Genomic DNA, 15,945 nt, shown 5'->3' on the forward strand with positions numbered 1-15,945 from the left:
CAATTCCAAACCTAGAAAATTTGATGAATCTTTAAATTTGACTCATATAATTCACTAAAGTGAATAAATGATCTTTGTTATAAGTTATCACACGGAGCTAGTATTTTGTGTCTTTATTATAATAAACTAATATGATTTAGAGCCTTTAGAAATGAATTAACCTTAATTAACAATATAATTATATTGATTGCACATGAATTACATTATTTGTTACTATATTTATGAATTGCAAACTTAAAAATTATAAATATGATAATTTATTACATTTTTTATAGAATTTACCGATTCTATGATTCAATCTTATAAGCCAAAAAATGATCATAGGTAGGATCCCGATTTTGAAACCTTGGATTATGACACTTTTTAAGATTTTCTACTGTTCAAATAGATGGGAAGAAAAAATTTGTGCGTGTATAACTGGTGTTGGAGGCGCTGTTTTCAGTTCTCGCCTTTACTGAAAATGGGACCAATTTATTTATTTATTTATTATGAAAACGTTCCGGATCCGATTATGTGGCTTGGGAGACAATGGGAGTCGTTTGACTTTCTGAAAATTCCGGGAACACAAGTGTATGTGCAGATCACATTCTCACGTAGGGGTTGACTCCGTGATATGTGCCTTTGTGGATTCATCGTTTGTTTCCACCACATCTACCATCCCATCCGTGTGTTCTTTGGAGTACACCATTAACAACTACTACTTCATGTATCTCAAGCACACGATCATTTTTTTTTCTTTTTAAAGCTGGTTTTCCAAATATTAGGTGTGCCTAAAGAATTAAAATGACACAAAAGGGGAATTCTCGTTCTAAAAAATTTGTAAAAGTATTCACGAAACTAAACATCATGTTGTTTTATCTTCTAATGGTGTTGAGTCAAGAGGTTGGGAGTACATGGGTAGTCATCTTGGTCGAGTCCGATACGACTCACCCAAGACATAATCAGAACGGAGGGAATCGGTATAATACTGATTTTCGAATCCTAAATAATTCTATAGATATAGCGACTCGCTCAATATTGATTGATTTGAATCTATGATGTATGAAATCGGCTAAAATATTCGAATCAATTCATAGTTAATTCGGATTTTTTTTTAGATTGAGCTTTTATGATATTTTCTATTTTTAGGAATTTTTTCATATTTTTAAAAAACTTTTATGTATTACAATATGCGTATAACTTGATATTCAACTGATATACCGTGACGGATGTAGAACAAACCATGGTTGGAACACGTACATCACGATGGAGGACCCATTGCACTCGCTTGGATAGACCCTTTTTTTAAAAAGATTTTTTGGTAGGTACTCACTTGGATAGATTTTATGCATGTTTAACCCTTTTTTTAGGGTAAAATATAAAAAATCCCTCTGTGATTAAATTAACCTATAAAAAAATCTCTTATAGTTTCAAATCATACATTTTGACTCGTCATAGTTTAAACTAATTTGAAACAGTAACAGAAATCGTCAAAACTAACGAAGGTTGATGAAATGACACAATTACCCTAATATATAAAAATAATAACAGACTTTCTAACAACGGTCCTATTAAGCAACCATATAGAAAAATTCTCTGTGATTAAGCCAACCTACGGAAAAAGCTCCATATGGTTACATGTTACTTTTATTTATTTATTTTGTGCATAAGAATAAGGTAAGTTTTATTTGAAAATTATTTATTTATTTATTTTGTGTATAGAAATAAGGTGGGTTTTATTTAAAATTTTTTATTTTTTTATTTTATATATGGAAATAAGGAAAGTTGTATTTGGGAGTTTTGAATTGTTTTTAAAAATTTTATGAGCTCTAAGAGATTTAATAGGTATATCAGATAGAAATTTGATTTAAAAAATTATTTTTCATGTCAAGCACTTTCAAACTCATTAATTTAAATTATTTTATCAGTTTTTCAAATTAGTTCTAACCACGAGACACTGAATTATATGATTTGAATTAGTTTCAAATTTGTTTGTTTTTAGTACGAATACTCTCAAAAGAAGCGTGTGTATTTCAAACCCGTTAATACAACCAATTTCTGCCACTTTTTAAATTAGTTCAAACTACAAGGTATCGGAGTGTATGTTTTGAAACTATAGGAAATTTTTTGTATATTCTCTTAATTTCAAGGGATTTTTCTATATTTTACCTTTTATTATTATCCTTTCACCCCTACCTGTTAGACACTTGGGACACTCTAAATTTTGATAGTGAGTGAGATTTTCCAATGTGCCGACCCTGGTAGTCATACATTAGGTTTTCCAAGAGCAGATTTTGCTCGCACATCATCAGAGCAACTTAAATATATATATATATAATATTGGGGTTAATTGCAATTTGTTGTTCTAGTCATAGTCGCGCAATTTGCTAACTCCACTGAGATATTATATATTCGAGCTCGGTTTTGGATCTTTTCTTGACAGGGCCAAAAGGAAAAAAATTTTCGTGAAGGTCAAACCCCTGGTGGCTGATGCAAGCGGGTCGGGGTGCAGAACAAATAACTTTAATTTTAATTTGAATTTCAAATTATATATATATATATATATATATTTGCGCTTAGCTTTCAAGAAAACACTATAATATTTGGAATTGAATAGTCATTTTGGGGCAACTTTTCATTTTTACAGACGTATTGGTGAATGATCAGAGACTTCTAAGAAATAGACAAGCGGCACAATTTAATACGTGATATTGTTGATTAAATCATTAATTGTGTATTCTGCAAAATTGTCCCAAGCATTGTTGTTAGATAAAATTACATTCATGAATCCCTTGAATATATTGTAATTACAAGGATATGCTCTCTTATGTCGAAACCTGCGGCTATTTCTTTTCAAGTAATCATTATGTTTAGTATAGGTTTGAATAAGTATAGACCCATCGCGATTAGCAGGTTCAGCAATATAAAGTTGAAGGCAGAAATAAAAAAAAAAAAAGGCATCTGTAAAATAGTTTCAACATACTCCCTCTGTCCCGTCTTGTTAGTCTTGATTTTTTTTTTCACACAAATTAAAAAAGTGTAATTAATTTGGTTGGAAACATAAATTTAGATTACTAATTTCCTAAAATACCCTTATGCTAATCACGAAGAAGAGTGCCAATTAATATCAGTTACAGCTAATGGGTTAGTATTGGAAAAGCTCAATGTATTCAATGTAGTGGGTTAGTATTTAATAACAATGTATTAATAACAAGATATTTAATAAAGGTATTTTAGACAATTTGAAAGATTACTACATTTCTTAATGAGAAAATGAACTATAATTTGGGACAGACGAAAAATGAAAATAAAACTATCAAAGTGGGACGAAGAGAGTAATATATACTTGGTTAGAAGGTAGTGTAATTTTTTGGTAATTTCTCCGGCTAGAGTTGGGTCGCGTCATGCTTTGCTATAAATAGGTGCCCCCAGGGCACAGGCTAACAACAAATTTTGACACCTAGCAGAGCAACCTCAAAGCTTACAGCCCCACCATCTCAAGAAAAGGGTTTTTTTTTTTTAATAAAAAAAAACCCCCTCAAGGTGTGATTAAGAATTAATATGGAGATGTGGATGGTTTATGAACACATAATTAGAGCGTATTTTTTGAAATTACATGCACCAGTTGTCACATCCATGCTTCCAACAAATCCCATGTTTTTTTTGATAATTCCAACAAATCCCATGTTGGACTTGGTCAAACCTAGACTTGAATTTAGTGAACATGGAGGTCGAATGCTCGATCGAGCTGACTTGGTGAGAGAGTCGAGTACATGGATATGCGACTTGTTAGTTCGTCAAGCTAATGTTTTATATTTTAATAACAAAATCACTTGTATGTCTCTTATATTTTTATTATTTAGTTAGGATGAAATGTCAATTTTATCCTTTTCGAAAAATATAAAAAAATTTTTTATTTTGTTTGAGCTCCAACCGGCTCGAGTTCGAGTTCGACAAAATTCAAGTCAGAATTTAAACTCGAACTCGAGTTTTAGAATGAAAACTTGTCGAACTTGAGTTCAACATGAAATCAAATCAAAATTGAATTCGATTCATTTATATCAAAATTCGACCCGTTTACAATCATACCTTTTTGTTGTTGTTGCTGTACATGTGAATCGCTGCTACTTACTCGTGTATATGGATATGGCAGCAGAGAAAGGGGTGCTGAGCCACTCCCCCCCTACAACTTTAAAAAAAAAAACAAAAACAAAAACAAACTGGCGCAAAGTTAGTCGGCCCTGCTTGGCTTTTCATCTTTCGTTTGTACTCTTTTAACTCCTCTGGTCCTCTGGCAGCGGTAGTGGATTCCTTCCTCACACACATAAATATGCTGACACATATATGGACAACCAAAGCTCAAACTCTTTTGCTCATCGCCTAGCTATTCCCACTACATGCTAGTCTGCGCCACTCTCTCTGTGTGTGCCTTCTGGGTCGAGCAGGACCCCCCCCCCCTTCCCCTTCCTTTCCCCTGCAGGGGGGCCTTTGCCTTAATTTTGTCATGAAGATCCTCTTTCATTGATTCCCAACACCGCTTTCTGTCTCATCCTATTTTGAGCCAGTCTCGCTGTTGTTTTTACATGTATTTTTGGTGCCTATGATCCCTCCACCGCAACCGCTGGTGCCGTATTATTAGACTCCACCTCTTTCCCAAATTCCAAATACTCAAATGTATTACCAAGTACGTACAATTGTGCATTCATTCCTCCCCACCACTTGTGTGCTACTACTACTGTCCAGTGGTATGATGACTCCATTTACATACGCAGGCAATTATTCGATTACTTTTGTTGAAATTGTCAATTTTATGAATAAACTGCAAGGTGTGTAGTTGAAGGCGATCGTTTCCTCGCATAGTTTCGTTTTGAAAATTGACCGTATCCACATTTTAAATCTGCCAGGGGCATATAGTTTTCCGTCTCCGCTCTTGCTGAAAGTAGTTTTCTTGGTTCTATTAACATTTTTAAGTACTACAAGATGGCTAACACTTTTGAGTCCCATTACTGCCTGTTGATCTCTAAAGGGGAAAAGACGTTAGTTAGACATACTCTATCTAATGTAGATAGTTTGCACTAACAATAAGTGGAGTATTTCTTTAACTGGGGTGGGAGAGTGGGAGGAGATAGGCTAAGTCACCCTAACCCAAAGTAAAAGCCAAAATGTCATTGGGAAACGCTTCCCTCCCTGTCAACACCACTGAAGCCAATTGATGATGGAGTATTGTCTAAATCTATGGATTCATAAGCCCTCTTGACAAAATATAAAACTTTCATAAGAGGTCCTCTGTTTGTAGCAAACGTTGGTTTTAAATACTCCCAGTTTGTGTGCTGGAAGAGAGGCACCAATTAGTTACCAAACCGAGAGAGAGAGAGAGAGGGAGGGAGGGAGATCGACCCCTATATAAGATTCCAAGTTTTCTTCACATATTTGTCCATTGAGAACGGCCTGGGCTTTTACCTTATCACAACTCTCCAACTTCACTCTCTCCTTTTTTTTTTTTTCTTTTTCTTTTTTTGGGGGGAGGATTAATAACTGGCCTACTATTTGTTTATTTTTCCCATCTACATCTAGTAACTGACCAGTCTTAATTCCCTCTCACCACCTCCCTGAAGGCCCGCTCCCTCGCTCTCCAGACTCGACTGTTTAGGCTCCTCACTTCTCATGCAATGGCTATTGATTGTATGATCACAACCAAAGCATCCGCGTCCGAAATCATGTCATCGTCCAATCCCGAGCGCCTGGACCAGCAGCAGAACCCGCTGGTATTCGACGCTTCCGTCCTGCAGCACCAGACTAGCATTCCCACTCAATTTATATGGCCTGACCACGAGAAGCCAAGTCCCAATTCCCGGGAACTTGCCGTCCCGCTCGTTGACTTGGGCGGCTTTCTCTCGGGAAGCCCCTCTGCCGCCAAGGAAGCCTCAAGGATCGTCGGCGAAGCGTGCCGGAAGCACGGTTTCTTTCTGGTAGTGAATCACGGGGTGGATGCTAGTCTAATATCGGATGCCCATCGATGCATGGACTCCTTCTTTGAACAGCCACTTTGCGAGAAGCAAAAGGCTCAGAGGAAGGTGGGCGAGCATTGTGGCTATGCTAGTAGTTTCACTGGCCGCTTCTCCTCCAAGCTTCCCTGGAAGGAGACCCTTTCTTTTCAATTCTCTGCGGCGAAAGAATCATCCCACATCGTGGAAGAGTATTTTGAGAAGACATTGGGCCATCAATTCTTGCACCTTGGGTATGAATCAAGAAATGAATGTTGATCAATATGTTTGCTAGTGCCTGAGCAGCATTAACTCTTAAATTTGTTTGGTAATTTAACTCTTTTTTCTTTTTTTTTTTTAATTTAAAAAAAAAATCTATATACAGGGGGGTTTACCAAGAATATTGCAATGCGATGAGCACCCTTTCGCTGGGGATCATGGAACTACTGGGGATGAGCCTGGGAGTAAGCAGAGAGAGTTTTAAAGAATTCTTCGAAGAAAATGAGTCAATAATGAGATTGAATTACTACCCGCCGTGCCAGAAACCAGAGCTCACACTAGGAACCGGACCTCACTGCGATCCGACATCCCTAACAATCCTCCACCAAGACACTGTGGGCGGGCTTCAAGTATTTGTAGATGGGGAATGGCGCTCCATTGGTCCCGACATGAACGCTTTTGTTGTCAACATAGGCGACACTTTCATGGTAGTTAATCAATTCATTAATTCTTGCTACATTATGTTACTAGTTCTTGAATTATAGTAGTATCTACATGCGAGTAAGAGTGACCGACCGCAGAAATTAACTGAATTAGTTGGCCGGGTCGTCTTGTTCTTGTTCAGGCACTCTCGAATGGAAGATACAAAAGTTGCTTACACCGGGCAGTGGTAAACAACAAAACTCCTAGGAAGTCACTAGCCTTCTTTCTGTGTCCAAAGGAGGATAAGGTGGTGAGCCCACCAACCGAATTGGTGGATTCCAACAACCCTCGGATATATCCCGACTTCACATGGCCGAAGCTCCTCGAGTTTACGCAGAAGCACTACAGAGCTGACATGCACACCCTGCAGATGTTCTCAAATTGGCTTCAACAGAAAAACATCTGAACAAAAAGGGGGAAAAAAGAACCCAACAAAAAAAAATTTGGAGTTTCAGTTTGTAAGAGAACGGCTTGTAGACTTGTAGTGCGAACGTGCGTCGTCCCACGTAGTAGTTCTTTTCCTGTGAGCTTAATCATTGTCCCATACGTGGGCCGGATGAGGGTGATGTTGAAAGGATAGAGAAACAACTGATCAGGAGGTAAAAGAACCAAAAAAAAAAAAACAAGAGAAGATCTTGGCAGCCAGGTGAAAGGTCAAATTGGATTGAACTTCCAAGGCAGGCAGGCAGGGGTGATTGTTTTACAATGTCAAAATTTTGGACAACATACCACTACTAGCTAGTGTACAACTGAAAAAATCTAGGGGAAACGCCAGTTTTTTTTTTTTTTTTCCGCCCCTCTTGATCGGTATATGTCAAAAAGTTAGAGTTAAATGAAAAAAAGTAGAGGAGAGATAGTGAAAGGGAAGTAGTAATGAAAAATAAAAAAGTTCTATCATCAAATTTTGTAATTTTCTTTGACCGATGGTGTCCCATGAGTCTGTCAATTAACAGCATCCCATGCCCCCACGCTGTCTTTTGTATCGCAACTTAAAAGATGCCCCCGGAAGTAGTAAAGGGGTACAAATGTTGCCCCCACCAAAAAAGGAAACAAAATGGAAAATCGTACTTGCGTTGCCTTTCCTTGCATCTGGCTTTCCACTTTTACGGTTTTACCCACAGCCACAAGCTAATAATAAGGCGACATAAATCTTTAAAACAAACCCTGCAAGCATATACAAGTGTTAATGGTGAAGGATTTGACGGCACGATAAAAGAGCAGTGTAAGCGAGAGATTTCGAATTCAAAATCTTTTACTTGTACTAAAAAAAAGATAAAAGTCTTTATTGTTAACAATAATATTCCCATCTTGCTAGTAATAAATTACTATAATGTTTGAGGGTGTACATACAAACGGCACATGGAGCATATTGTACCATAGGTCCTAGTACAAACGAGAAGGAACCTATGTTTATTATTATTATTACCCTACTGTTTTTGAATCTAAGGTAGATTGTACATTTTACCATAGAAAAAAGGAGAAAGGAGAATGTTTAAAAGTAGAATAAAATATCACATAATCACTTAATTATTCTTTTTATTATCTGAGTTAGGTCTTGACATTTGACCATTAAATTAGCATCAAAAGACAAACGAGGGAGGAATATGTTGAGTGATACACGAAAAGTAAATGGGAGTGAAAAGTTTCGGACTTGAAAACTTTCCGCTTATAAAAAAAGGAAAAACATGATAGATGATGGTCTCGTCATTTCGTCATTCTATTAAAAAGTTTTCTTGAACTTTTGTGGTGAAAGTCGCCAACTGTTTTCCTATTTTATTTTCTTCTTAAACCATCCAATTAAATAGAGTAAAACTCCCACTGCGGCGCCGCGTCAGCAATACTACTATAACGGTATAACCACATATTTTTTCCTTTTATAAGTGCGACGTCCTGATTCTGGAATTGCATACCTAGAATACAAAGTCATTTTCTTTAGTTTCTAAGCCATAATAATACCATAGAGTTTCCACAACATGGGGTATGCGGGCAAGCACGCAATTCTCTTTAGGTTATTTGGGATCTTTCAGATTTTGAAAAAGTTTGTGTTGGCACTAACACATTTTCAATTCTTCAACTTAGTTTTTTTTTTTTTTTCAACAGGAAAAAAATGGGATTTAAGAAGTGGGGACGGAAAAAAAAAAGAAAATTAAATTTAAAACCTCTAATTTTTAAAATTTCATCCTTAACGAGTGTATCAAATCCTCATTCGGCAACTAATATAGTTAAATGAATTGTGGCTTAAATTATCTCGATGTTTGATTACTTTAAATCCCATTTGACATTTTAAAGACTAACAACTATAGGCTTCAAAAGATAAAATAGACTTTCTAAAAAATTCTTGAATTGATGGTATGGTTAATCCTACATATACATATAGTTGATGACCTAACCTTAGAGTTAATGTAAGTATTTTTAATGAGCTGAAATCGACTGTTAATGAAAGAAATTAGCCCTTTGAGGACGATGTCATGTATATCTTGAATCGTCGAATGATCATACGACAAACTTGACTCAACTTCGTGGGCCTCAATTCCATCAAGTTTCTTCCCCCCTCCCCCCCCCCCCCGGCCAAAAAAAAAAAAAAGAAGTTAGAAATAAACAAGTACTATAATAAAATTAAGAGAAAAGAAGATGATGAATCAATAAAATCCAAGGAAAAGCATGGCCCAGACGATGAATGATTCAGATGCATAGGGAGCTAGAATCCACTTGGGTTGACAGAGCTCTCAATTTAATGGATTCTTCTGCAAGTGTTTTGGTTTTATTCCTGGCATTATTTTACATATCTGGAGTTTTGGAGCTTTATGGCTATCTATGCTGAATGCCAAAGTGACACATAGGACATTGTCTGGGCTCTTGTCCAATATAACACTCTTCCCCGTCATTTTATAGTATTCAACTAATCTAAGTACTCTCTCCTCTTCTTCTTCTTCTTCTTCTCCTTTTTTTCTCTGTTAATTACGCCATTAGCCAAAACCAACTTCTCCTCCGCTTAACCACTGATCATCATACTTAATTAAAATGGTGGTGTGAGCACGTAATTAAGTAGCACTTTTCTATACTTGCATCGTAAATAAAACAGTGCTTATATTACTGCTCATCTAAACTGGAGGAAAAGAAAATTGTCTCCATCCTAGATAAGGATGGGATAGAGACCGGTAGTACTCTGGCCAGTGGCCTCCTTGCCTCGAAGAATAAATAAAATTAATGTCATTGAAATCCTGGAGAAACCAAATGATAGCTCAAAGTTTGAAACCCTTATATTTTATTTCTGCAGTAAAATAAATATTCCACCCATGATTTGTCCACAAGCTAAACTCTTATCCTGCCGCTCCACATGTTGTTTCTCTAGACTAATTTTATCACATCAAGAGAGGAAAGTTGATGAAGATATGGAACCGTCACTCGTGACGTGCGACTGTTATTACCCAACCAAGTCATAATTATTAATAATGTTCGGATGATGGCATAACTCAAACTCTCCTTCATATGAATGAATCATCCCCCAGGCTAATTTTCTACATGCATGTGAAATTAAGTACGCGATTCTTGGATAAGGATGCTTTGATAGTTAGATTTAATTAGAACACATTATTGAAAGTTGTATCTTGTTTTTGCTTCAGATGAAAGTGTCCTTGTCGTTTCCCCTGTAAAATTTGCTTCGGTTTGCAAAAGAACACGACAAACTTATCAGCAAAATAATTACCAACAAAAAAAAAGTTCGCATCTTTTAACTTTCTTGAAGTTTGAGCAAACTGCAGTTTTAGTGGCACCCGGGCCTTACATCTTGATTTTATTTTTTATTTTTTGTTTGTTTGGAATGATGTTTTTTAGGGATGGTAAAAATCAAAATAAAAATAAAAATAATAAGGGGATGGGAATTAATGAAGGTGTCAAAAGGATAACCGCGATAGATAACTGTGATTAGTCTGTCTTTCAGATTTTTTTAATCAATTTTTTTTATTTTTTTTTATTTTAATAAGCGAGGTGATTTGAATCAAAAATCACTTAATTAATTAGTTACAATCCCTCTCGTCTTAAGTCTCACCTTCTAACCCGGCTCTCCCTCTCCACGTCTTTCATTCAGATTCATCATATACCTATCTGAGAAATAAGGAGAGAGGCTATCAACTAGCCGTCGTAGTCAACATATATATAATTTCAGAAAATGACAAAGTACTATAAATCAATTAACAATTAATAAACTTTAAGGAGTATAATTTAAGGGCAAACAAGCATTACTGATTTAAATTATACTCTTTAAAGTTTATTAATTGTTAATTGATTTATAGTACTTTGTCATTCATTGGACATGTAGTACAAAAGGACAAATTTGGTAAAAAAAATTCTAATTTCATTCCCTAAAACAATATTTTAATCCTTTGGACTGAATTTGTAAAGGATTAGTAATCTCAGGGGAGGTTAGTGTAATTTTTCAAACTACAAGGGAGGTCAGTGCAAATGTCAGAAAACTCATGGGAGGTTTCTGCAATTATCCCTTAAAAAAACGAGAAAACAAAACACCCCTTTCAAGAAGTTTCAATTGCTTTTACCCGTTTCAAAAGGTACCTCTACAATCTAACTTTGAAAAGTTGAAAAAGACCTGGGAAATATTTTTGGGGCCATTATTATTAAATCTGTCGCCTGATGGAAAAAGCCATTTTTAACCCTCAATCTTCAATTTATTTGATGATCCGTACGTACAATCAATAATTTAACCTACGCCGATTCTGAGTCCAGCTGGATCAGTACTTCCGAACCCGTCTCTCTACAGAAACAACAAATTGCCTAAATAAAGTTTTTTGTACAATATTTAATTATGTAATTCTGCCTTAACCACTTCCTAATAAAAATCCTTCCTTCTTTGGACTAATTTGTTTATTATTTTAGGCTACGTGTTTTGGTGGCAGTGCTCCTCCTCCTTACATCTGCTACCAGCACTAGTGGAGTCTGGACAACCAGCTTCATAATTCAATTCTTACTAGTTGCTACTACTAGACAGACTACTTGTAATAATAGCAAGTATAGGAGCATATTCTATCCGAAAATTAAACCCCTTTTTTTAAAAAATTTTAAAAAAAAAAGAAAGAAAGAAAGAGATAACCTAATTCAAACCTACATATGCAAGCGCTCAAGTCACGGTCGCCACAGCAAAGCAAATAGATAGTAGTGCCAACAACGATGGGGTGGCTCTGTTGTTTTAGGCTGCTCAGCTCACAACAGATTTTATTTCTGCAACCAATGGGGGCCCTTCAGCCTTTGTCGAAGCTCTGTTGTCCTGTGCACATGATGAAGGCTCTGAGGAGCTAAGCCTTCTTTGGAATGCTCCGTCTGTATCTTTAATACTACAAAATCTTGTTTTATCTGCATGAAAAACGACGAATACCTCTCTCTCTCTTCTTCTTCTTTTTTTTTTTTAAATTATTTTTTTGATAATTGTGCCCGTTATTTTCATCTCCTTTAAATATTACCGCAAAAAAATTGATAGCTATAAGTCTATAACACGTAGAAACAACAAAACCTTACATTTTTTTTGGGGGGAGAGAGAGAGAGAGAGGAGAGAAAAGGGGGTATCGACTCGTGCCGTATCTGTAGAAGTCCGAACAATATAAAAACACTCTAATGATGGCTGTAAATACAACTAGGATTTCATAATCGACATTAACTTAATACTATCACTACTTGCTAGATTAGGTCGGTCGTACGTAATTCAAGTTGGCAATTTAGAAGTATTAGACCGCGTTAAGACAAGAATCATGATCACATCGAGTTGGGATACCTCGTCTCTCATCAAACCTTCCTTTTAAAAAATGATTTACCCAAAGATTCTACTCCATAATTTTTGTGTGCCAGGATGGTACAGCATTTCACCCTAATGATCCTATTTTCTCTACTCTCTTTTGTCTTTTGTTACCACCAAATTTATCTTTATTGAAGAATGGAATTGATACGAAGATATACCATTGTGCATGGGACAACATTCTCACTAACTCACCGCCATCTTTCTTATCCGGTCTGAAAACGGCAACGGCCCATTGCCAATGAGATCTTCCATGAAGATTCTGAACATGGCAGCTGGGCTCAAGGGATTGCCACATAATGCAAAAAAATGGTGTATTATTTTAGTCTTCATCAGTTGGGGATCTTTTCCTAGTTTATGATAGGATATTTGGTTCGCTAATATTTGCATGCAACTTTCTTTGCCCAACACTACTGAGTTGTGATAATGACTCAAGTCCAACTCTACATGCTCGCGCATGGAAATTCCTGATTACGGACAAAGAACAGTAGATTTCCTTAGCTGTATTGCCATTTCTTTAATTTTGGCACAGCTACTCTGAGATTAGTTTTGGTTATTATACTGCCATACGTATATGTTGGCACCGGTCCTCGGAATCAACAATTCTTTTCTCTCTGTAATCATTCACGTATTAAGCAGTCTGATCAGTTGGATTCACCTCCTCTCCTGATCGTAAATATCCATTCATGTAGTGGTGCATTTTTTTCACTAAAATTTTTGTGCCCGTTGTGGCTTGGAATTTAGTAGAGAAATAATTAGAGCTATAAAAATTTGTGCGTCTGGGTTGAAGTTATTTAGAAAAATTTTACTGCCGCCTTTTGTATTGTGATCTGTGTGAGGCGAAAAAAAAAATAGTTGAAGTGCGAATTCAGAGAATGATACAAAGGCTATTCCCAATAATTAGTGTAAATAAGCGTGTTACTACTTTCCTGTATTTTCTGCTTTTCTTTTTTCTTTTTCTTTTTCTTCCCAAAGGAAACAAGAAGGGGATGAGCTATTGTTAGGTTCATGAATAACGCATTATGTTCCGCATTGGTTCGAAAAATAGAGAAAGAACGGTTAATATGTAAATAAGGGCACAAGACCTAATAGCTTAAACTTTTGAGTCAAAATTAGGTTCCTAACTTACATATTGGGCTCTTTGGTAGACTCTCTCGAGATGTTTCTCCCTATCAAATTGGTATCAGAATTTCGGGTTGCGAGACTGAGTTGCTCATGAGCTCCCATATTGGTTCGAAAGATAGAAAAATAGCGGTTAATATGTAAATAAGGGTCCAAAACCTAATAGTTTAAATTTTTTTATCAGAGTTGGGTTCCTGACTTATATATTAAGCTCTTTGGTAGATTCTCTCGAGGTGTTTCTTCCTATCAGCTATAAACAGCAAAAAACAAATACAAAAATAATTCTTGAATCTAGACATCAATTGTCTTTTGAGTCAGCGTACTTCTGCCTGCCACTTACAAATCTTTTTTTACTTTGGCATTTAGGTTGAGTAACAGAGAAAATCACGAATTCCTGATTAAAAAGTCCGGAATTCCTATTAACTATATTGATTAATGTCTGTGGGGCAAAGTACTGTAATTGATTTAGCAATATTTGGATACGCTGACATGCTTTCGGCCATGTGTGCTTTGGATCTCTGGCTTGCTCTAGCCCAATGGCCCCAAGCCTCCAAATGGGTCTCTCCATATCATTTCCTCCGCTTTGCCTCTGGCGAATACTCCTACTTCCTCCGTTCCAATAATAATAAGACGTCCCATCCTTACATTTCAGCAATTAAAATTCAAGAATTGGTCCCAAAAAGTGACTGAAATTCTCTATTCCTCTATATGACGAGGTTCAATAAAGTAGAAGCGGCAATTTGGATTGAAATCCATTTATCAATCCATATAATCCATAATTAAATGGATAATGGATTATCCATTTATAGTATTGGTTTTAAATGGTTGATCAAAGTAAAACCATTAAATTAAATGAATTTATATGGATTATCCACTAAAACCATATATATCCATTTACTTAAAAACCAAAAGAGAGGGAAAGGAAATGACTAAAAAAGGAGCCATCCTAAAATTGCAATTGGGGTGTGAAAATTTTGCTTACATGAACTAGTAACTAGAACAAGAAAAATATAATTATTCATTTAAATGCATTTTTGAATAAGGTGAGTTACTAGTTTATTTTAATTCTTCACTTAGTGAAATCTAATTCATTTGCTAAGAAAGTGGGTCAACATCAGACCATGAGAGGATTTTGAATTAGGAGGGGTAAATTTGATCATTTTCTTTTTGGTAACAAACACATTAATAAGTTTACAAATCGGTTAATTAATCCACTTGAATCATATATCTATGAACTTTTACTTGTTCTAAGATCTCTCTTATTTTTTAAAGTACAACAGAAAACTGGTATCTGTTCTTGGACTTAATTAATTGAGAGGGAAATGCCGAATTGAGATAAATTTAAATGCAGTCAAGGCTAAAAGTAGAAGATAATATGGGCCATAATTAAATTCCATGGATGCCGAATTTGTAGATACCCTACGTACGGTCTATGCAGGACTTCTATTGTTTGGGCTAGTTTGCAATATATGGCTACTCTGTAATATGTAATATATATATATACATATATAATAATTAAAAATAATAATAATTTCAGATAGTTTTTTAGTGAAATGAAGGTTCATTTTGCTTGAATTTACATCCGTGGTATTTTGTGGCTTGAATTTACAAGAAATGGTAATACAAAAAAAAAAGTAACAAAAATATTTAAATGGATTATAAATGGATAATTGGTTTTTATTTAATCCATTTAGATCCATTTATTAAATGGATCTAAATGGATTGGATAAATTTTATCCACCATCCATTAAGTCAAAACCAATTATGAATCATTTATCCATATTGCCACCTCTACAATAAAGTATCAAAAACCATCATCCCCATTTCCAACTCCAATCCCTTTCCGGGCAGGAAAAAAAAGAAAAGGAACCGACAGGAGTCTGGAAAAAAAAAAAAACCCACTCTCCAACATATAGTAATGAGTTCACTTATTTAAAAAAACAATGAGTTTTAAGAATATCTTATACTCCCATTTGTCTTTTAAAAAAAAAAAAAATAAATTCAACAATACTGTGAAACTTGAAGGCGTTACATGCTAGACTATCCATTACTGTGTCCGTGCATGTACACCGGAGTGATTTTTGGCCCAATACTGAAACTGATTTTCTTGCTGCTCATAATTGCTCACACAATGAAGCGGATCCATCTGATCACGCTATTGGGCTATAATATCGTCTGTCCCAAAACGTATCCATCTTGTATGTTCTCTTTTTAGAGATTGATGGATTGTGTGTAGCTATGTATGCATGAATGCGTGCACTCCACCGTCTATTTTATCGTACAATCTAATAAATAAAAACTATATGATCAAAAAAATAATGAGAGTATGTTTAATAAAAATGGGAGTGCAAATAATAC

The 15,945-nt window shown here is 35.6% G+C and overlaps 1 protein-coding gene across 2 annotated transcripts; it reads left to right on the forward strand.

Moving 5' to 3' along the window:
• The first annotated feature begins 4,420 nt into the window (after positions 1 to 4,420).
• Positions 4,421 to 7,753, forward strand: LOC113725096 (gibberellin 20 oxidase 1-D-like). Of its 2 annotated transcripts, none has more exons than XM_027248088.2 (4): positions 4,421 to 4,663; positions 5,595 to 6,217; positions 6,349 to 6,670; positions 6,808 to 7,753. In XM_027248088.2, the coding sequence occupies exons 1-4, from the start codon at positions 4,652 to 4,654 to the stop codon at positions 7,069 to 7,071; spliced, it is 1,221 nt and encodes a 406-aa protein (XP_027103889.1). In that variant the 5' UTR covers positions 4,421 to 4,651; the 3' UTR covers positions 7,072 to 7,753. The 2 variants fall into 2 exon arrangements, with proteins under 2 accessions (XP_027103889.1, XP_027103890.1); XM_027248089.2 differs by having other exon boundaries at positions 4,424 to 4,724.
• The last annotated feature ends 8,192 nt before the right edge of the window (positions 7,754 to 15,945 follow it).

The sequence above is a fragment of the Coffea arabica genome, chromosome 2c (genome assembly GCF_036785885.1).
Source record: "Coffea arabica cultivar ET-39 chromosome 2c, Coffea Arabica ET-39 HiFi, whole genome shotgun sequence".
Lineage (NCBI taxonomy): Eukaryota > Viridiplantae > Streptophyta > Magnoliopsida > Gentianales > Rubiaceae > Coffea > Coffea arabica.